Source organism: Drosophila gunungcola (genome assembly GCF_025200985.1).
Source record: "Drosophila gunungcola strain Sukarami chromosome 3L unlocalized genomic scaffold, Dgunungcola_SK_2 000002F, whole genome shotgun sequence".
Classification (NCBI taxonomy): domain Eukaryota; kingdom Metazoa; phylum Arthropoda; class Insecta; order Diptera; family Drosophilidae; genus Drosophila; species Drosophila gunungcola.
This window is the reverse complement of record NW_026453178.1, coordinates 6876352-6899001: the sequence shown is the minus strand read 5'-3', so window position 1 is coordinate 6899001 and position 22650 is coordinate 6876352. Positions and strand designations below refer to the sequence as shown.

Below are 22650 nucleotides of genomic sequence, written 5' to 3'. Positions count from 1 at the left end.
GAATCTTTTCCTGAAATAAATTCAAATCTAAACCTAAGAAAAAATACAATTTTTTTTAATTTTTTTGGATTTGATATTTTTGTAAGTTGTGTTTGTTGGATATGCATGTTAAAATACCGGAAAAAGAAAAGTATAATCAATAGAGTTTACAAATCAACTTTTTTTTCTTGAGTGTGGTTTTGATTAATATTGTATACATGTTGGATTCAGAGTTTTTTAGGCACCATGCGGAGTGGTCCGTCTTCTTAATATTTCCTCCATGCCTTGTAATTACCCAAATTTGGCGTCACTATCCGTTAAAGGTTTTATTTGTTAGGATTAGGAAGGGGATAGACAGGAAAACGGTAATGTGGAATTGAAGTATATTTATGGAGTTGGCCTAACGATATCTTAAAAGGTTTGATAGATGACAGACGAAAATAATAGTTTCCCAGAAAAAATGAAGGTAGTTATGTATTTATTTAAATGTTTTATGTGCAAATTTATAAAAGCAAAATTATTATTTTTTATCATAAGAAACCATAATTAATGTATATAAAAAATGTATTGTAAACTAAACTTTATTTATTTTTAACTTTCGGGGTTTATAAAAAGCATTTACACATTATAGTTATTGTTATTTATTACTGTGATAAGTTCATCGTAATGATTTTCTTAATTTCAAAGATTATAAATCGTTTATCTTTGTATAATGTTATAATTTTTGGCCATTGTTTATAATATTATGCATAATCCTCATGCAGGATTTGCACATCTTTCCAGTAGACATGATCACCTGAGATTTCCACAGATTGGCTATCTTCTTCCAGAATGCGTTCAAAGGGATAAGCCAATGGCAATTCATCCCATCGACTAATTCCTCTGCTGAAGTCACAATTTAGTTCATTGCCTTGCCGAGCCTTAAAATCATAGACAGTGGCCACGATCAGGAGACGCATCTTTAATGGATTTCCCCTACCACCTCGGGGTAAAATCAGACGTCTAGGGAAACCACAATTAGGAGTGGATATATTCAAGGGAAAGTCGTATTCCTCTCTTTCAGCCAGTTTTACGAACTGATGGAGCTCAGTGAATGAGATGTGATCACCAATCAGTCCTCTGAAGTCCTTCGATTCCCTTGATATTCTATTTAATCCTGGATATATCACTGTTAGAAAAGAATCCAGCTGATAGAAGGGCTCCCTTTGAATGTATCCCCGCTCTGAAGTGGTAAGAAAAGTTCTAAAAATTGTAGATTGCGTTCTGTTGCTTGAGATTTGCAGGTTATAAGTGAAATCCCTATGTTGCAGTCGAAACTGCTGCTGTTGCAAGGTGAAAGGCCACACAAATTGTCCTGCCAAGTAAAAGTGCTTGGCATGAAGGATATTACTCAGGTCCACATCAACCGGTTGTTCGTAGGTGATCAGCGGACTTATCTGCATATCATCAATGCGAAGATCACTGGGAATAAACATTTTCGGATTAGAGGGCTGGAACACCTGACGATACCATCGATATGACTGCAACACCCGCTCAGCATAATAGTATAAGTTTTCGGATCTCAGTGAGGTTCGAATGTCTAGCAAAATTTCGGGTTGGCTAGTTTTTTCTATGGTTAATTGTGTCCAATCGTAGGGGAATAGTTCGCCAAGCCCAATAAGCCAGTTAGTATCCACATCCAGGTTAATAAAACTACCATTATTAAGTTGAAAACTTCTAAAGGTGATAGCATCTCCTACTTTTTTCTCCAGTTTGTTCAGTCTATCAACAATAATTCGCAAAGTTTTCGGCGACTCTAGTTTAAATCGATGATTTGGTCTCTTTATATCCTCTTCTAATGCTAAGCTTTTATACGACATTTTCTGACTATATCGTTCCAGTTTATATCGAGCTAGTAGTTGACCTAATTGATAGTACCACCATTCTTGCAGCTCACTTGTACTTTCTTCAGTAAAAACAATGCCAATGTTCACATTGTACCAATACGACTGCCAGCCAATGTCCTCCAACAAGTAGTAGAGTTCTTTTCCCTTTTTTGGCTGCTTCATTCTCAGTATATTCACATCGGCCATGGCCTGAAACCATTCAAGTGAACTTCGCAGATCTCCTTCCAAATTAAAAGGTTCCATTTTCTGCGGGTGAATTTCCTCAATGTCACTTACGTTCTCGTATCTTATCCAGTTGGCAAAATTAAATTTTCTAGCCTTGCTCACAGTTACATCATCGTGATACGTTTCGGGCCACAATTCATAAATCTTGGGCAAAATCAGGGCCTGATAATCCTCTCGTTTGAAAAGGACTTGCGTTAGAGCTTGAACAAAAACACCTGGATTTATGTGAACCCGTGCCCAGCAAATATTTTGCCACAAAGTGTACCAATCCCTGGTGTTATAGAAAAAGTGATAAAGGCCCAGCGTCTGTTCATAATGATCGGCATAGAGTGGATTGTAGTACACATTTCTGTGTAATAATTTTCCCAATTTGAAATCCCTATAGAACTTTGCCATGTGATCGTTGTACACCTATAATTTGTAACAACTGAGTTAGTTGTAGTTAAATTATTTTTTTATATATGTATATGCTGACCACATACTGTTCCTTGTCGGTTACCAACTTCTCTCCCAATAATCTCCATTGATCGTTCATTAAAGGTTCGTGGACATGATGCAAAATTTCCAACAAAAAACGTTGCTTTTCCAAAAAGTAGAGATTACCTAAAAAGTAAATAATCTTTACAAACAGCAAAATGTATATATTTTACAAGTTTTGTACCTATCCCATTAGCAAAAACTTTCAAATTAATATTTAGAAATAAAAATAACAACGATAAGCAGACGCAAAATCTCATGGCACTTGTTTACCACACACGATTCAAAAATAAACTGGTGACGGTTTGCAAATTGCACTTTGATTACGCTTTATATAGCTTTCACCTATATCAGCTAAAATTATCATTCTGTTCGCAGGGTGGCAATTTTAGAAATGAAACGACAATTGAGCATTTAAGAAAAAATACTTTTCGTCAATATTATATTACTTTTTACTTACTTTTCGTCAATAAATCTTATAAAACATATTGAATAAAATTAAGACTTAAATAAAAAACATTTTAAAGACAAAACTAAAAGAGAAAAATTATTTAATTTTCCATTATAAGATTTATATGTATTATTTTCATAATAAATACTTTGATTAAATTTAAAATAATGATCGGAGTTTCACAAGTTCTAAAATGAAAAGTTTATCGTCTGAAACTGTAGGTAACGCACCCAACTCTAAATAGTTGAATTGAATAAGATTTATCTATTTAATAACTTGAAACTAAATGCTCGTGTTAAATTAAATTCGTTAAATTATATGATCAACTAAAAAGAGATCATTGGCTTCAAATGTTTTATGTATTGCAAATATGTTGCATTTGTATATAACATATAAACTCAAAATGTTTCACATTGTTGAATTAATCACTCTTAATTTATTTAAAAGACATCTTTTGCTCACAAAACAAATAAATACTGATTACTGGCCTTAATTTCCTTAATTGGCTATTGTTGGTTAGCATTTACTGAAACCTGTAAATAAAGCGGAAAATGACCGTAAGAGATATGCCCAGAAGCGAGTCTCATTTGCCTATTAGTCACCAAGTGTGGCACAGTAATGCAAAACGCTTTTCACCAACCGAGTGGTTATATCCCCGCCCACCGGCGATCACTTCCCGCTCCTGTTGCGCAAATGTGCGGACATTAAATTGCCAACTCAGCCGCTTTCTGGGGTCTCTGCTGTCTGCTGTCTGCTGCCTGCTGTCCGATGTCCTGATTTCTGATGGCTGCTGATGACTGGATGGCGGAAAAAAGGGCAAATTATAATGCGAGAAATGTTAATTACAGTCGGCGCGACTCGGATGTCTCGGTATCTCTGGCCCATTGTTCGCCCAGAAATTTGCCGCATTAATGTAAATCGGCAGCCAGGCATGACGGATTATAGGAACCGAGACCTAGTCCAGATGCAGGCCGACCATTAAATTATCGTCCAGTTACAGCCGGTATTATATATAGTGTATAAGACACAAAGCTCTTTGTTTCCATTCGCGGTGACAAAACGTTGCGCTTGAAGAACTTAATGAGTTGGAACCGAAACGAAAGGAAGCAACCAGTTACTCGTACCACCCTGTAACTACTGTCTTTGCGCTGATTGATTCTTATTGATGGTGGCAAGAAATTTTTGGCCCGATAAGCCTGTTAAGACCATTACCGATCGGAAAGACCCTATTGCTGCCTCATGAAAACTGATTACCGAACTCTAGTCCCAACGAAACGTCACAAAACTGCTGGCGAATCTTGCCTAATCATTGTTAATTTCAAATATCTAGAAGATACACTCGAGAAATTGTACTATAGATTGTTTTCAAAAATATTAAAAGGTATTAAAAGAAAAAAATATATTTTTAAAGAACTCAAAAAGTTAATTCTAATATAACATAAAACCACGGAAAATGCAAAGCTATAACAATCGTTTTTGGAAAAAATGTAAACTTTTAGTTTGAATTAATTTACAAATAATAATATAGTATGCTAACGTTATACAGAGTAATACATAAATAAATAGTTGTTATATAATTTAGAATTCAGTATTTCATTTATTTCTATTTTATTATATGAAAACAAAGCAAATCAATTTATTTTGAGTGTAAAAAATACATCCTCTGTGACTGCAAATCCTTTTGCACGTGCAATCAGCACCCCGGGTTTTCCATTCGGCTGCGATCCCAAGTGCTTTGCATAATATTAGCACATTAACTGAGATCGGGGATTGCATCACTGCATGTTGGAGCAAAGTTTCAATGGGCTTGCCATCATCAAATCGCCATAAATCGTCACATCTGAGAACCCTTAGGGGCCTTGCTCCTTTCAAATGTCATCACAGACTCTTTTGCCGTGATCCTTGGCCCCGGGAGGCTTATGAAATGCAAATTACATTTCAATAGCGCGCTTTAATGGTCCCCTAACCCCGACTCATCTACGCTCACTTTGTTCTTTGTCATTGGTCCGATGATTGCCCCTTTTAGCGCATTGGAATCGTATTTAAAAAGTCATTATCGGGCGGATCCATCCCCCTGCCATTTTCAGCGCATCAATCACTGCGCCTTTTGTCAACCTTCGTTTTTTGTTGGCTCATAAAACGGTTGGAAAGTGGACATCTTAGGCGCAGTGCGTGTGATTGGTAGGGTAGAACGCATAATAAACTGGAATATAGATTTGGGAATCGCTGCTTTACGTTTTCTTAGGCATTAAGGGGTGTCATGAACTTTTACACAAGATTTACTGGAAGAGCTATTTAGGTTTATTGATCTTTAGCTTCGCATTCATCGTGGTTATTCTAATAAAACATAAGCTAAATGAGAAATTTATGCACTAGACATACTGAGCTTTTAAATAGAAGTTGAGGATTTTGTGTAGATGTAAGTTTACGTTTGTAAAACGTATTTCCTTTTCACTTTGAAATAAAATAATTTATTTTTAAAACTGTAGGTATTTCAAATTTCACAAGACAATTTAGTATTATTTCAAAGCTTGAGTGATCGCATTGACTTCAATTACCATATTTCCGCCACCTTGGGGAGCTTACACAATCGCTTTTAGCTGCCATCTAACTATTTTCACTCACTCTGCTATCTGCCAACCTCCCATAAGCTTCTTATTTATTATGACTTTTTTTGGTGTAAATATTTAAGGTCTGACGCATACGCCGGGTTCTTTTGGAATGGCATGTGGACCTCGGGCACTGCGTCAATGGCAAAATGTGTAACCAAGCACAAATGAATCATCGAAGTCAGGCCAAAAAAAAGACCAGCCCAGACCGCAGGGCCCCGATCGGTAGTCCGATGTTTTTAATAAGGCAAAGCGACAAACAACCAAAAATTGGGTCAACCGAGATAAATACAAGTAAGTGTTGTTTAAACATACACTAGGGGAAATTACTTAATTAAATTAAATAACTAAGAAGAACTTTTTTGAAGAAACTCAAACTTTTCAACAAACTATTGATATTATTAATGCGCTTGAATTTCTTCTTCTGCGATCCTTCATTACTATTATTTTGAAGATCTGTTGATAATATATATGTAAATAAATAAACAAAACAATTATTATAAATACAAAATAAGTATCGTCAAAATTTAGACTTTAAAACAAGTGTTTAATTTTTTAAAATGATTTTTTTAAATTCGAAAATAAAATTTTTTATCAAAACCACAAATTAAAGTAAAGTAAGACTTGTAAAATTTTGCTTTAAAAATATTTTGAATTAAGAATAGATCAAATATAATTTGTTTATTTTGTTAAAGCTCATCCGTATTTCCACAATATTTAATTGCTCCTTCCTTTTTTCAGTGCATATAAATGGAGCTGATTTCGGGAGTTATTCTTGCCCGAAATTTAATACACTGATGGATATGGGAAGGGAAAGGAGTCCCGAACAATGGCAGGGCTTTCATGCGAACTGTCAACTTGTCACGACAATTAAGCGAGTCGATGGCTATCTGGCTATCTATCGGTGGAACATCAGGAAACGCCCACGCATGCCAGGCGTCTTAAGCGTTAAACAAATTAAATATCCGACACTGGAAAGTGGGGGGAGAATTATTGAAATACGACACCGATCGGAGTGGATGCATCAGGTAGAGGCGATGACCCAATTCGCTGTGCACTTGCGCGACAATTTTGGTAAACACCAGAACCCTCTGATGACCCTTTGCCACCTTACCACATTACCACCTCACAGCCCCATCTCCCCTTTTTTTTTTTTTTTTTTTTTTTTTTTTTTTTTGTCAGCTCCAATATTTGTTTACCATTTAGTTTATTATGCTGTGTGCGCTTTGGTTCTGCCTTGTTTGATTGCCCTTATTGGACTTCGCTTCGTTCCCTTGTGCCGTGGTGATTTTCAATTCAAGTTATGATTATTATACATATGTTGGGAAAGTCAAATAACGGTCGCTATAAGTCGAGGCATATGCATTCAAAGTCCCACAATTGTCGGCGATAATTTCAATTTGATGAGTTTTCAATTGGGTTCTTCAATGGGTTTTTTGATCTTTCCTCGCTGCGACTCTGAGGTGTTGGGAAAAGCTTGTTAATACGCCAAATGCCTAACAAATATCGTACATTAGTTCTCCTTTGTTGACATCTATGAGAACGAAGTCTTGAATGCAGCTTTATTGATGCGATTTGTGCATGCGAATGGATTATCTGGTAGTTAAATGTGTTGGTTTATACTCATGAAGGTAGAGCTCGGTGAAAATTTAGAAAACAAATTTATTTTATGTTATTGAATGCAAATCCAATGTATATATAAGTTTGTTTTAATTTAATTTGAAAACAAAATGTATGTCCTTAAAAAATAAAGGACTTCATTTGATTTGCAATATATTTATTGAATTGAATCTATGGATCCATCTTAAATATTTAAGCTAAGCTAACACAAGCCTAAAAAATATAAAACTACCGAAAAAGTCCGATGAACACACTCTACTAGTATTGCACTTATTCATCATATTGTGGTTTCATAATTTTATAATTTAAATTCATTTTGTGTCCTCAATCCAGAATCACCATCACCTCATCAGCTGCACAGTTAACCCAAAAGAGTTGAAAGCGCCAAATCATCGCGAGGATTAACACCAATCGACCGGAGTCATTGTGGATCTCTGCCCACCTGAAAAGTTCCCATCGTTTTACGTGATTTGTTCTGTGTCAGTTGCCTTTTCTGCGTGTGACAAATTTACGGTGAGTGACTTTCGTAAATTGCATTTTAATAATTTTTTGGAAATGCTTAATCACTACCTACCATAAATGAGGACTTCTATAAACGTTCGTAACGAGGCTTGTTTTAAACATTTTTTTTTTTTTTAATTTAAGGGGGATTCTAAGGAGGTTCAAAACAACATACAATTATTCTCCCTATTGCTTTGAGTGCAAAAATCCGATCCAAGTCTCCCTGCTGTCTGCCACAGCAGAAATCTAAAAATAACAAACAAACAAAAAAAAAAAGATAAAATATTGTAAACAAAATTGTCATTCCCCCTTTCGCGCAGAGAATTCTTTTGGTTTATAAATACAACTGCCGCGCAATTGTCAAAGTTGACAATTTATTTTTAATCTAGAATATGCAAAGCAAAAAATTCAGCCACGGTCCGCATATCTCGAAGATACTCAGAGTGTCATTGCTATTTTTCCCACTTTGGACAAATACAATTTGAAAGGAATCCAGTCCTCTAAAGTAAAGTAATGAAATTTAATTATGTTTTATCTCTTCTTTTATATTTTAATTTTTTTTTCAAATTGATTTTTTTTAACAAACATAAAAAATGTAATATATATGTAATAAGTAATAATTTGTGAATATAAATATTGTTTTTAAAGTTATGACAGTATAAAAGTATTTTAAATTTGAAGTCTTTGTTTGATAGTGTTACTTTTCAAGTTAAAAAGGGACGAGCTCCTAACCCACTTCAGAGGTGATTCCAGCGACCCAGAAGTGCCTCCCAGCCAAGCGAATCGGTTGCTCCAGAGAGCCACTGACCATCCAGATCCCATCCCTTGGGCGGCTCTTTGATCCCATTTGCAAACTTACTAGAGCATGGATGAGATTCGCTTTCGTTTTGTGTCTCAATTTCAGCGGAGGAAGGAGGAGAATGATTACAGAGCCTCGATCCAAAAGGGGATCACACGTTTTTAGTTTTTTTTGGGCCAGTGCTGACGAGCAATTGCAGTAATTCCAATTAATACACGGCACTTGATCGCTTTCCTTCGGCTCGTTTCGATGTGAGATTTCGTACAGATGTGGCGCGTGCTGCATGCCAGCCCAGTGTCGTATCTGTATCTGTGTATCTATGTATCTGTATCTGGCCGATACTCGCCCATCGAGCCACACGTATTATTGTCCATCTATTTGTCTTCGATCAATCTCTGGAGTTTTAGTTCGAGTCGCTACAGCGGCCAGTATCGGACCCGCAATTATAATTGGCAGCCAGCCCGCAGAGTTGGCCACAATAATTGCCCCAAAGGGGAAATCGGCTTCAGTAACTACTCCAACTTTGTATCTAGCTGCAGACACGCTAACTGCATCAGTGTTTTCTTAGGCAGTCGGTGAAAAAAAAAAAAAAAACAGGCGTTCTATGACTTTTATCGCACAGTTCTAACTAACTGCAGGCGATGCTCTGATGAGGGTAATCCAGGCACTTGCCATCTGCAGTGTTTTCCTGGCACTGGGTTGCATCGCTCATACGCAAAAATTATCAAACGATCTAACTGTTTTTTCCTTCATTTGTAAGCATCTAAGCAATTTGATACTGATTTACAAAGTTTTACAAAAAAAGCTAATTAAATTTCTACATATGGTTTTAAAAACTAATCGAAATTACGAACTTCCTTGAAAAAAAGTTGGTTTCACTGATTTCACGAGCTCTGAATTTTGTAGTTTTAAATTTGATTATGTTCTTTTCGACAAATTTGGGATAGGAGCTGAAATATAAACTAATAATGGATGTAAACGATGCAGTGGTTTCAGTATTCATATCTTTGATGTAAGGTCAGAGCAGCCAAGTAGCAAAAGATAATATAATATCATTTTCTAGGATATTGATAGTTAATGAATCATTATTAATTATATTTTTTCCTGCGTACTGAATATTCAAGACAAAAATCTGGGAATCTTTCAAAAGAACCCTTCGATGAACCATACCCAAATCAATGCACTTGGCCAAATCGATCGGGCTCACTTAAATATGGGTTGTGCTCTTGGCCTCGAATTGCGATCGGTTTGGAAGTCGCGACTGCGACAGCATCCCCATACGTGGCACAGCCCTTTACCCCTCTAGCCTGGCCAAGCTCAGGCATATAATTTCGTTGACGCGCAGAATAAATGATAAATGCAATCATTATAAGAAACACAGCCACAGCAGAGCAACGAAAACTTGGCGAACACGAACGCATGATTAAAACTTTGGCAAAGATGTGAGCAGATGGAGGGGGGCCAGGATGGGATGAGGTCTGCTGTGGTGGATCCATGACGGGGTCCGCACTCTGAGGCGTTGATGTGAAGCTCAAGATACTTTCTGCACTCTTCAAAATAATACAATGGAATAAACATAATTTATACAACTTAATGGAATTCTAAGACATTTATTTTGTTTTTATCACTTGAAAAATAAGAAATTAGATTTAAATTACTGTTTAATTGTTATTCTTTAGTAAATATATATTTTTTCTTATTTTACTGTCCAATTTTTTTTAAGTTACTTATTATATCTTTGTTGCTATATATTATGTGTATAATATATATTATATGAGTACCCAATTAAAATATTTTTGGCTTTAATATTTATTTACTTCGATTTTTAGTTTTTTAAATAATAAAATATAATTTTTCATTTGGCCATATTCGGAACTGATTTTAATATTTGAAAATTTAATTTAAATTGGACGCATATATAACTTAAATTACATGAATTTAAGCAATCGGAACTATCTATTACTTTTCACATTTAAAAAATATATTTATAACATTTATTATAAATTAATAATATGTATATAATATTTTTGAACTATGTTGATGATAATCAAAATTTTTCTGAGTGCCGATACTGGGATCCATCCAATGCGTGCGCCCGGTTTCACCCCGCGATCCCCTCAGTTCGATCGTGATACGCTGACCGAGTGCAGCGCGAATGTTTTATGACCAGTCCCGACCGAGCCCGGCATAATTTGTTAGCTTGGCCCGGTCGAGTGGTCGGAGTGGTCCAAGGATGCTGGATCTGGATCTGAATCTGAATCTGGGGGCCATGCCTCCTCGGTCCTTTCTTGTCCGCCCCTTTTGCACAGAAGCTACTCCACTCCGTTCGATTGCGTATAATTTTTTTTTCGATTCTGTATCGTTTTCGTTTTTTTTTTTTCTGAATTTCGCTTCTTCATTGGCATCATTTGCCTGCGGGGCATAATTTTTTGATGGGCTTTTGTCTGCTTCTTTGGAACCCAAAAGCCAAAAGAGATATTGTAGCGGGTAGTGCGGTACCTTTATTAAGACACGGTCTTTTGGTTACCAAGATGTATAGTCAAGATGTATTATAGACGAATTGTTTACTAAAAAAAATAATACAAAATTAAAAGCAAATTGTTTTTTTTATTTAGTTATTCTTAAGCACAAGTCTTTAAAAAAAATATCGGAATATATAGATTTCAAAAAGAAATTCTGTTGTATTTTACCACTTCGATTGTTTGAGTTTCCAATTATTAAATGCTTTTTCAGTGAGTTAAGGGTGTTCCCCGCCAGCTTAGTCGAATCACTTGCTCCACATTCTGTTCGAATCCTAACAGCCCTCCATGCGCATCAGCCTCAATCGTTTTTGGTGGATAGTGCGCATTTGCTTATTTCCTTGCATACGATCAGGAAATATGCTACACATTTTCACTTTATGAAGTTCTCTCCTCAGAACCCTAAACCCCTTCTCAAAACCCCGGGCACCACAGGAGCAGCAGCGGTTGAAGCGACAGCGAACGCCCCTCGGGCCTCAAATGTCGGACTCAGCATGAATATTTTATTTGGCGAAAAAAAAAGGCTGGAGGGATCCAGCTGAGGTTCGTCCACTGAAAGGAAAATTCACTTTTTAAGATAGAGTATTAGGAAAGGACATTCCTTGAGTTTTCTGATATTATTTCTCCTTCCTTGACATCTAATTTTTTAGGAACAAAAACAAGATATTACAGTTTTTTGTTGTATATAATATTTTAAATTATGAAAGTTCGACTTATGTATGTTATGCATGTATTATACTGAATTCATTTTTTTTTAAAATTATTATTTAAATTTATGTTTGAAATTGATTTCTGTGTAGGCTGATGGGTAGGGTGAGGATTGGGTTAGGGACAGCGATTGCGAGTGGGGATTGGGACTGGGACTGGGCATGGCACTGGTATTGGTCTTCTCTGTCATGGACATGGGGCGCTGATGAACGTCGTTTCGTGTCTGGCATCTTAAGGTTGCCTTTTTGTACCCTGCACTGGCAAAGTGTTTAGGGTACGTTAAATTTCACGAATAATTGTTTAGTAATAATAATAATGTACATAATATAGAGTTAAACGAACAACTACGAATCAATTGGTTATTCTAGTCATGATTATAACATGTTTTCGCACAATTAAAATATTTCCTTTTACCCTTCGAATAAAATAAATATTACACTGTTTTTTTAAACCGTTGAGAATTTGGTTTTTACATTACAATTTTTGCATAAATTTCTTAAAAAATACTTTATAAAATAATTTCTACCTTTTTAGACTGATATAATATTTTAAATCCTTCAAAACGTTTTAGATATCAAAGTCCATTAATATTTTGGATTTTAGTAGTCCCTTGTAAAACTTTTTAAAACACTTTTTTTTGTTTTTTATATATTATATAAATATGTTTGGTCAAGACATATAAGTAGATTATAGGGTACATTTTCTTGGGATCTTCTGTTGTGCGATCTTCAGTTTTTCGTAGTTCTTGTGTTTGTTTGGCTTGGTTTGATTTGATTTTTTTTGCATGGCAGTTCTTGGCTGCGCTGTATTTTATGCTCATTTAATCTCGCTGCGCGTTTTTAACACATTTAAGGAGTTGCTTGGCAGAGGGAGGGGTGGCAGGTGCGGTGGAGAGGGGAGAGGGAAGAGGGGAGGCAGCAACCACCACATCATCGATTATGTTGATCTTTTTTTCGAAGCGTTTCATTTCGCTGTCCGTCGCACTGTCCGTCTCTGTCTCCCTTGCTCTGCCCTGTCTCTTTTTTCGACCGATTTTTTTTTTTTTTTTTGTTTAACTGCGCACTTTTACTGGGTCGTCGGAGGGGGAGGGGCGGGGGGAGACACAATGGCCGAGACGAGCAGTGACTCGCTACCTGTCTTACACAAAATAAACGCACCAGGTCTCTGGCCATCCCCCTCCCCTACATAGAAAGAAAAAAAATCAAAATGGGGGAAAAAAAAATTTTTTTATTCATACACTACTTCTTTTTATATTCTGAAACAATAAATAATATCTAAATATCCTCTGAATAAAATGAAATGGTTACAAAAGAGATTACAAACTTATAATAGAAATATTTAAATATTATTATTTAAAAATTGAATTGAAGCTACTTGGCTTACAGTTCAAATTAAACAAGTACATTTTTATTAAATAAAAAAGTTACAATTAGATACAAAGTTAACGGTGATATTAAATGTTAAATGTATAAATCTTTTAAGACTACCAATGTAAAATGTAATGATAGTTAAAAAAGAAAAACTTCTCTGGGTATATGGATTATATATATATATATATATATATATATATATAATATATATATATATATATATATATTAATATATATATATTAATATATAATTACATATGTGCTTTGATTTTTTCTGTCTGCACCTCCCTCCTTAGTTTTTAATGTTTTCTCTGTCTTTGTAACATAATTTTTTTCCTTTCCTCTCTGTTTGTTTCCAGTTTGGAAACCCTTTAGGCGCTCATTGTCAGCTCAGGTTCTTCGATTCTGTTTTTTTTTTTTTTGTGATATTTTTTTTTAACGAAACCAGATAAAAAGCGAAAAAACGAGAAGTGAACAAACTGCCAGAGATATATGATTTCTTATTGTAAATCATGACATTTTGTTGCTTTCTGGCCTGGCAAGTTGTCTGTTTTCTGGCTACCGTTTCGGCTGTTACGCCGTGTTTGATTTGCGACGGGTAGAACGGACAGATGGACAGATGGACGGGGAGGATCGCTATGTAATAATACCATCTGAGAAAATTAAGTTTAAGGAGCTGGAAAAAGGAGTCAAATAAGTTTTAAATCTCAAGCTTGTCCCATTTAATTGACATCATTCTGGTTGAATTATACATTTTATGTTAAGTAAACATATTTATCATTCATACTTTTTAAGAGAAACAATTAAAATAAAGGCGAAAATTTAAGCAATCTTAACTTCGTTCCTAGCAGGCCTAGTTTTATTTTCGAACAGCCGATAAAATATCTTTGATATCTCTATACCTTCCTACTTTACCCTCATTATATAGGATTATTCATGCTCAATCGGAGCCAAGGAAACCCCTCTAAATGCCTTTCTCCTCAGCATGATTCAAGCTATTTAAACTCTTTGGACTACTTGGCGGACCCTAGCCTTTTGGTACACAAATTACCCCAATTCAGGTGCTTCGGGTAACCCTTTTTTTCATCGTAGGGGAAACTGAAACAAAATGTAAATAAAATGGCCACAAAAAAGGGGAAAAAAAATATTTTACCCGCGGCCAAGTTTTACTTTGACACCTAAAGTGTGCGCACATACCCCCCTTTATATATATATGTGAAAACCCCCATTTCCACACCCCCTGCCCGCATTTTCCAACCCCCCACCCATGAGCTGCCCTTGATGGGGCGCCCCTGTTCGCTTATTTTAATTTTTTGTTCGCCTGCCCTTTCGTTTTTCAGAGAGCGAAAAGAGGGATTTTCTGTTTTGGTTTTTCCTGCAGACAACAGGCAACATTTGCTGGCACCCCCGACTTTTCCGCCCACTCTCTGGCCTCCCAGTTGCCTCAATGCTCAATAGGTCTTGCGCTTGATAGGTCAGTGACCCACTTGGATGCGTTGTTGTTATTCACCAGCATCGTCATCATCGTGTTGCTGATAATAATGACGTTGGGACATGGCTCCGGATGAGGCAGCTTAGAAGGCAGGAGAACATGGGCTAACACTGGCTATGTTGGCTATTAATCGTTTTTATATCATTTGCAATAAATTAATTTTCAAAGGCCTTGTAACGACTTGTAAAATATTTTATAAGGCAACAAAATATATAAAATTTGTGTACTTAATGTTGAAAATAACTGAACAAATTAATCTTTCATTTTTGTTTAATTTTACGAAATGTTTGTAACCCCAAGTATTTTCTTTTGAATTGGTTTTAGATTAGAGCATTTAAAATTATTCACAGTAAAAGTTGTATAAAACAACTTCTTCTTCTTAGAATTTTATGTAAATTTGTCTTCTGCAATTTTAGATATGCAAATACTGCAAAATATAAAATATTTTATACTTTTTGTGATTATTTTGCTCTTTTATATCAACAGTTACATAGTTGTACATATGCGCTAATAGGAAACTAAAAGTTTGCTATGTCTATTTAGTTGTTTTATTGTTCAATTCATTTATTTGAAAGTACATATGTGAAACAATAAGTTCGTTTAATTTATTTTGTTTCTTATTGTGTAGATAAAATAATATTAGTATTATCTTGTTACTTGGAATTATAAGAATTGCTTAATTTTTATATATAAATCTAGCCCCATTTAGGAAACCTTTTAGAATGTTCACTTCTCTGTGCAAATAAATACTCAAAGTCAAAGGTGTGGCTCACTGTAACCCCCCTGCCCCGCCCCCTTTTAGGCCTGTGGTTGCACCCCCGTGTGCTCCACCATCGCCCCCTTTTCAGCACAGCATCAAGTTCCCCACATTATCATCATCATCGTGTTCTTTTCCCCGATTCTTTTTTTTATAATTTTTTTTTTTTGCCTTTTCCACAAAGTCAACGTTCTTGGCGTTTTCGCAGCTGTTTCGCTTTGCCGTTGCCCCTGAAAGAAGGGGAAAGAGATGGGTATTGGGGGATGGGATGGGATGAGAGGGAGTGTGAGTGGGAGTGGGAGAAGGACAGCCTATGCTGGGGGCGCCTGTATGGGTGCGTATCTGTGTGTGCCCGGAGCTGGCCAAGATTGCGGCACATGTGACGCTTTGGTCGCGTGCTGCCTTTCGCTCCTCATCTGCTTCTACTGGTTCCACTTCTTTTTCACTTCCATCATCTGCAGGGCCAACTACACTCTAACAAAAATGTGGTGCTTAATAGGGGCTTGCCTTTTATTAATTCAACAGTTTATGCCCTTAGAATCTTAACTCTATATTACAATTTTTAAATTCGTTTTTACACTCCATTTTATTATCTTATTAAATATGATTTACACGCTTGATATCAAAATCTCTACAAACTTAAAGTTTAAACGGTTGCGTTTTATCACAAACTTATTTCAATCATAATGAAAACCATAAGTTGTTTTATATTTATAATTTTGTATTGTATTGCGTTATAAAATAATTTAAAAGTAACTTTTTCCGGATATGTTATAACATTTTTTTTTTTAAATAAATAATAAATTTATAAAAAGAATTAAGTTATATGTTAAACAAATTGTTTATGGTGCATGCAACTTCTGCCACTGTAGTTGCAATTGCAATTGGCATGGGCGGTGCGAAGGGGGTTAGGGGGCGTGGAAGGGGGCCGTGCTGCTTCTGCTCTTATCAAGAGCAGGTCATCGGGAGATGGCAGATGCTGATTGCAGGAGGGGCCCTGCAAAAGAAATGAAAAATGGGTGGCCATAGAAAGTGTAACTCCTTCAAGGGAATAATATTTATTATGCTGGTGGAATGGCGAGTTCGAGGGGGAACTAGGGCTCTAAATCAATAAATTGATAGGGGAGTGACATCCACATCCTGGAGACACGCCATCGCCGTCACACATCTACAATAAGCCTGGGGCTAGATCTTAAGGCACAAGTTTGTGTTCCACCAATTAAATAACAGTCAGAGAGATAAAGTAAAAGTTACAACATCTAACAAATGCATTACTGATAAAAAACTTTTTTTTATATTTTAAATATACTTTGTTTAACTTTGATCATCCAATTAATGGTTATAAAACGTTGTTTATAAGCATGATTTAAAAATGTTGGAAATTGTCTTTCCCTTTTCAGTATCCCATCGCTTAGGGAAATGATAAACTTAAACTCAAATTCTAATGATGTTTTAATATTTTACTTAAACCTATTTTTACTTATTTTAGTAAAGTCAGATTACTTTGTTAAACTTTAGTTTGTAATCAGTCAGAGAATGTTAACACGAAACACAATTTTTCGGTAATAAAAATTCGCTTTCTCAATGTAAAGTTCATTTTGTCTCTAGTTAAAAGTTTTTAATCTAATAAACTAATAAAACAGCAATTTAATTTGGAATTAACTCAATGTTAAAATTTAACATTATTTTGGAATTAACTCAATGTTAAAAGTTAACATTAATTTGGAATTAACTCAATGTTAAAATTTAACATGACTGAAAAATTTATGGATAATTTGAAACCAAATAGGAGGCAAGTTTCAAAAAATTTAAATTTTTTAACAACAAATTATAAATTCCTAAAATATGACATACATATTTAACGGATTATTTCTCTCTTTCACTCCTTGGCTCGCCCTCTCTCCGTCTGTGCGTTAACTTTCCCGCTTAAGTGACGAACGGATAGCGCTTAATTTAACTGTAATTTGTGTAGAACAGTCTACCGCTCCACCATCGCCCCTCTCGCTCCTACTTCCTGCCGTCCCGCTCTTCTGGGACCGCTGCGCAGGCGCACAATTTACTGTTGTTTAGCCTCCGCCTAATTGATTGCTCCCGTTGTTATTGTTATTTTTGCCATTGTTGTTGCTGCCGGCCGCTACTTATTGCAAATATGAATTATTATTTATTTTTATTGAAGCGAACGGCGGCGTTTTCGTCACAAATTTCTGCGTAGCCAGCCAGAAATAATAGTAAACGCAAGTTGAATGCATAAATTCATTTGTTTTCATTGTTCTTATTGTTGTTGTTGCTGCTGTTGTTGCTGCTGTTGGGCTGCAGAAATTGTGTAATAAATAATTTACGCTCGCTTTTGCAGCGTGCCACATAATCATATTCAATAATAATAAAAAAAAAGCAACAGCAAAATGGGCTGGGCCCCAGTTAAGAGGGTTGCATATCGGCGGGAAAGAGACGGATAGCGGGTGCAAGGGAGATGGCAGAGTGGAGCTTGTTTGGGTCGCTGACCCAGAAATGTCAAACAGGGAAGTCTTTTAATTTTTATTTTTCCATACTCCATTTATTTTGCGTCTATCGCGTGGTGAGTTGATTTGTGGTACTTCAGTTTTGATAGGACTGGAGATTTTTTAAGTGTTCTCAGTCTGTTAATTTACCCATAGGAAATTTCCTGAACTTTGCTTTGAGAATACGATGTAATCAGGAATCCCTAGTTATGTACATATCAGTTTTTATTTTTTTTTTGCAATTAGGTTTCTTAATTTAATTAATTAATATTTTCTCCTAAGTCTTAGCTTTTTTTTAATATAGTGTCAACAGTTCTTAAAGTTGATTTCATCATTAATGCGCCAGCATAATTATGAAAAGTGCAAAACACCCCACCGCTTTACTTCACAAATCACAATATTTTTTGTTTATTTTTTTTGTGGACCCTGGCAGCCAATTCGACGACACATAGTACTCATATTACGCTTAATCAGTTTCGCCTGGATATTTCTTATTTATTTTGCACTGCCCCAAGTAATTGGAGTTGCAAACGACAAAAATATAAAAATCATATAAAAAAGCATGCAACTCTAAATAAGCAAAGCTGTGGAAAAACAAAGAATAAATCACAAGAATCGAGCCCCTTTTTCTGTTTAATCCCTGTTTGCCTCTCCTCCCCCTCCTTTTGTCCTCTTTGCTTTGGACTTCTTCGCTTGTTGCATGCTCGCTCATGTTCATGTTTGGTTTTTTGTTTTATCATGTGCAGACATACATATGTTCATATGTATGTATGTGTGCTTGAATTTCATCATCTTGGGAAATCCTTGCATAACGTACATATGTATCTTCAGTCGCAAGCTTATCGTTATCGCACTTTATCGGCATATTTTTGAACTCAATTAACCTTTTGAAGGGTCGAAGTGATTTGTTAAACAAATAAGTTTCGAATTTAAGAAACAAAAATCGAGCAATAGTCTCAAAAATAAATATGAAAACAGGGTTCTTCAAATACATTATCAAATTTTTATGATAATCTTGAATCAATTGCAAAAAACTGTGTTAATTTAAAAAGCCATTAATGTTTGATTTAAATCAATGGCATTTATGCCAATAAATGTGCCATCAAATTGGAATTAAAAGCATAAAAATGTTTTATGCCTATTTCGTAATATTTTTCAAGCATTTCGCGCGCAAAGTTGTGGAAGACAGAGAAGGAGCTAAGAGCGAGAGAGAGAGAGGAAAAAGCCTGTTTATATAAAGTGTTGGAGGGAGAGTGAAAGATGGAGAAGGAGAGAGGAGTAAGAGCAAAAACTCGTTTTTCATGTTGCACAGTAAATTTTTGATATATGGTGAAATTAATTAAAATATAACCAATATCGAATGCAGAAATATTTTAAATCGGGCAGAACTTTAAACCACATCAAGTTGGTGTTTTCTTATTTGTTGAATCCTTTTGTATGTCCTTTTCTGTAAACTTTCTTGAATTAACATTTTTATTATGAACATAAACATAACAATAACAACAAAAGCCAAATTAATCATAAAGGTAAAGCGTTTTTAAATCAAAATTTTTAGCTTATACAAAAAACATTTGCATTACTTTTTTATGAACTTAAATTGTATTTATGAACATAACACATTAACAGAACTAAAAGCCTATTTCATCATTGATGTAAAGCAGTTATTTATCATCATTTCTAGAATCAAAACCTTACAAATTATTTAAGTTTGATTTTAACCAAGCTCTATAATATTTTATTAAGAATTTCAGAGCATTTTGGTCCTTTTCCACGTATTTTTAACTTTATTGTAAAACATAAAGGAATTAATAAGTTTGTTTAAATTTATTAAGAATTGTTAAAAAGATATCTGTTAAAGATAATACAGTTTTTTTTTCTCAAATAGGAAAAAAGGCAGTAGAAAAGGGAGTTACCTTTTCTACTGCCTTGTTTCCTACATTTTTTAACCGGCTCCCAAAATCTACTCCCTTTTACCCACTGCCATTCTACTACACTTTTCAGGCCTCTTAAAATCGCTCGCTCTGCCTCCGTTCGCTATCCGCTCTTTTTTTTTATAAAAAATCTAAATCAAAAGGTAAGAGAAAAATGCAATAGCAAAAACAACAGGCAGAGAGCATTGTACAATCGCAGTTTTTGTTTTGCTTAGACGTTCGCTGGACAGCGTAGTCAGCGTCGCTGCCTCGTCTTCTTCTTCTGCATTTACCTGCTAAACAAGATCTTTGTGTACCAACACACACGCACACAGCCTGCCCACTCACTCTCAGTTTAAAAAAGAAAGAACGTTCTCATCGAGGAACCGACTTTGGCGTACTCTGTACTTATTTTATTTTGTAACTTTGTTGCTATCTGTCGACATATTTTGTGATTTTAATACAAATACAATTGAATATGTAATAGATTTTTGTTATAAAAATAATTATTGTTTTCAATACTCAGCCCTAAGAATGTCGGTTGAGTTATTTCTGTCTGATTTTCACCACTTCGAATATACCCTCTCTTTCTGCAATTAATAGATGCACAAAGAGCGAGGTTTTTTAAATTTTTTTCTCTTGCTCCTCAACCTCTCCAACACAAACCGAACCCCCCTACCCTAACTACCTGCGTGCATGTGCATGTGCAGGAGCGAGTGAGAGCGAGTAAGAGAGAAAGAGGGATTGCACTGGCTGCGGCCTACGTTGCGCCTACGCCACCCCTCTGCCGGCGTCGCTGCCGAGGCGCTGCCGCCGTAGTTTGAGGCTCCACTGCGAAGCGCACAGTTCTTTTTTTGACGCGGAGCCAGTAAGACGTGTTCTCTGCCCTCTTTCCTTGAGTCTGCGACACGTTTTAAGTGCTCTCCCCCATTGACAACAACAGCAAAAATCAGAAAAAACCAAATATAAAAAACATCGTGACAAAAGTTGTTTGTGTTTTTAAATCAGTTCTAAACACGAAAAGGCTTGATGAAAAACGCAAAAGAATCCGAAAAACTAACCAACTAAACAAACGAAACTAAACCTGACTTGAGTGTTGCTTGACAAATCAAGGAAAATCAAATCATAACAAAAAACTGCACGAAAAATGCGAGAGTTTCTAATATTTAAAATCTTGCACAAGAAATACAAAATCAATTAAAGTGAACTCTAACCGAAAGTTATAAAACAAAAAAGAAGCAAAACAAACCAGCGAAGAACAATCAGAAGAAGAGCGAAGCGCAAACAAAGAGCAGGAAGGAAGGAAACGGATAAGGACAAAAAGGAAGCGAGCACCACACACTCACACACACACCCACACAATGGCCGTGCCCTTTTATTTGCCCGAGGGCGGCGCCGATGACGTAGCCTCGAGTTCATCGGGAGCCTCGGGCAACTCCTCCCCCCACAACCTGCCACACCCCCACCCGCCCCTCTCTGCGCACTCCCCCAGCGCATCCTCCACCTCCTCGGGAGTGTCCTCCGCCTCCTCCGCCTCCTCGGGCCTATCCGCCTCCTCTTCCGCCTCCTCGACCTCGGATGGAACCAGCAGCGCCGCCTCGCAATCGCCGAACACCACCACCTCATCGGCCACGCAGACGCCGATGCAGTCGCCACTGCCCACCGACCAGGTGCTCTACGCCCTCTGCGAGTGGGTCAGGATCTACCAGAGTCAGCAGAGCGGTAAGTCTACAAAGATCTACGAAAATTGCATAATGATACTTCTACGATTTAAACTTTTACGAACTAGATTTGTATCAAAATCAAATAATTTTAGGGAATTTGGGTCAAGGAAAGGAAATGTTTGGGATCTTAAAAATAATTTCAATTACCAAAGAAATGAAACTACCTATAAAACAAATAAAATTATTTTTAATGGCTTTGAGGATTACATGTAATAATATGAAGGCTCTAAAGTATTTCTAAATATAGGCGTTGGGTGTCTTATACAAAATTTCTCACTTAGAACCGAATTGATTTATCTGTTAATTCATGTTTCTGTTTTAACCGAATGAATACATACAATTTTGAACAAAAAATATATTGTCTTTCGAAAAGCTGACAACAAAATTTGTTGCAAAGAAAATAAGTAAGCCTTTTAACAAATGATCCCAATTTTTTTAATTTTGCCAGATAAAACCAATAGCGTGGGTACATTATTTATGAAAATTATTTATTTGAAAGATTTGTAATATTTTTAAGTTTTAAAAATTAAGTTTTTGTTGTTAATTCACTGACGATGTTAAGTTGTCGAATTCACAAGGAAATATCTTTACAGTCAAAAACGTTTTTCTCATTTTTAAATGGGTCAGCAATTAGCCAAGTTGTTGTTGTGACTTTATTTGTTACCTGCTTCAGTTCCCCTTGTGCAAGTTTCACTTTTCAAGGTTGTTGACTCATCCAGCGATCCGAGCACTGCGTCAACTGCCACCAGCTTGGTTTTGTTTTCTTTTTCCCAATTTTTTTTTTCTTTTTAGTTTTTGTGTATGGTCAGGTCAGCACTCGGCCAGCTTATCAGCCAGAAAAAAAGGGAGAGCGGATGGCAACACGAAATTTGCATTAAATTACTGGGCCATACTCGAAAGGAAGCCGCAACCGAAAACGGTAATTCAATAAAAATTAATCGAACGAGTTCAAAAAGGGGAAAATTGGGAAGTAATTGAGAAGTATCGATTGGGGGAGGGAGCTGACCAAATAAACTTGAATACACAAAACTGCAAAAACACAAACCCATGGGGAATTAATATAGGGCAGGATCGAGTTACATTAAATTTGTCAACAGTTTTAGTTAAGCAGGAGGGTAACTTGTT

At 36.0% G+C, this 22650-nt stretch overlaps 2 protein-coding genes across 4 annotated transcripts in view; one reads left to right on the top strand and one right to left on the bottom strand.

The window, feature by feature from the left end:
* Nucleotides 1–583: 583 nt before the first annotated feature.
* Nucleotides 584–3997, bottom strand: LOC128257269 (larval serum protein 1 alpha chain). 2 transcript variants are annotated; one of them, XM_052988217.1, is made up of 3 exons: nucleotides 3659–3997; nucleotides 2566–2693; nucleotides 584–2501 (listed from the first exon to the last, which is right to left on the bottom strand). In XM_052988217.1, the coding sequence occupies exons 2-3, from the start codon at nucleotides 2623–2625 to the stop codon at nucleotides 723–725; spliced, it is 1839 nt and encodes a 612-aa protein (XP_052844177.1). In that variant the 5' UTR covers nucleotides 2626–2693; nucleotides 3659–3997; the 3' UTR covers nucleotides 584–722. The 2 variants fall into 2 exon arrangements, with proteins under 2 accessions (XP_052844177.1, XP_052844176.1); XM_052988216.1 differs by lacking the exon at nucleotides 3659–3997 and adding an exon at nucleotides 2752–2862.
* A 3583-nt stretch (nucleotides 3998–7580) lies between these two features.
* LOC128257271 (cell death protein hid) overlaps nucleotides 7581–22650 on the top strand; it is a 30782-nt gene continuing 15712 nt past the window's right edge. Inside the window, exon 1 of one of the 2 annotated variants that reach the window (XM_052988219.1) lies at nucleotides 7581–7760. Coding sequence is in view for 1 of the 2 variants with exons in the window: in XM_052988218.1 (XP_052844178.1) it covers nucleotides 21163–21523 (361 nt within the window). In the remaining variant the exon portion in view is untranslated. Of the gene's footprint in view, nucleotides 7761–20658; nucleotides 21524–22650 lie in introns of those variants that run through there. The other variant, XM_052988218.1, reaches the window with a different exon arrangement.

Excerpts from the sequence above, each read along its gene's own strand:
- LOC128257269 (XM_052988216.1), bottom strand. The coding sequence starts at position 2,827 with ATGAGATTTTGCGTCTGCTTATCGTTGTTATTTTTATTTCTAAATATT. Across the intron at positions 2,694-2,751 it reads AGTTTTTGCTAATGGGATAG|GTAATCTCTACTTTTTGGAA; the intron begins GTACAAAACTTG and ends TTTACTTTTTAG. Across the intron at positions 2,502-2,565 it reads CCGACAAGGAACAGTATGTG|GTGTACAACGATCACATGGC; the intron begins GTCAGCATATAC and ends TACAAATTATAG.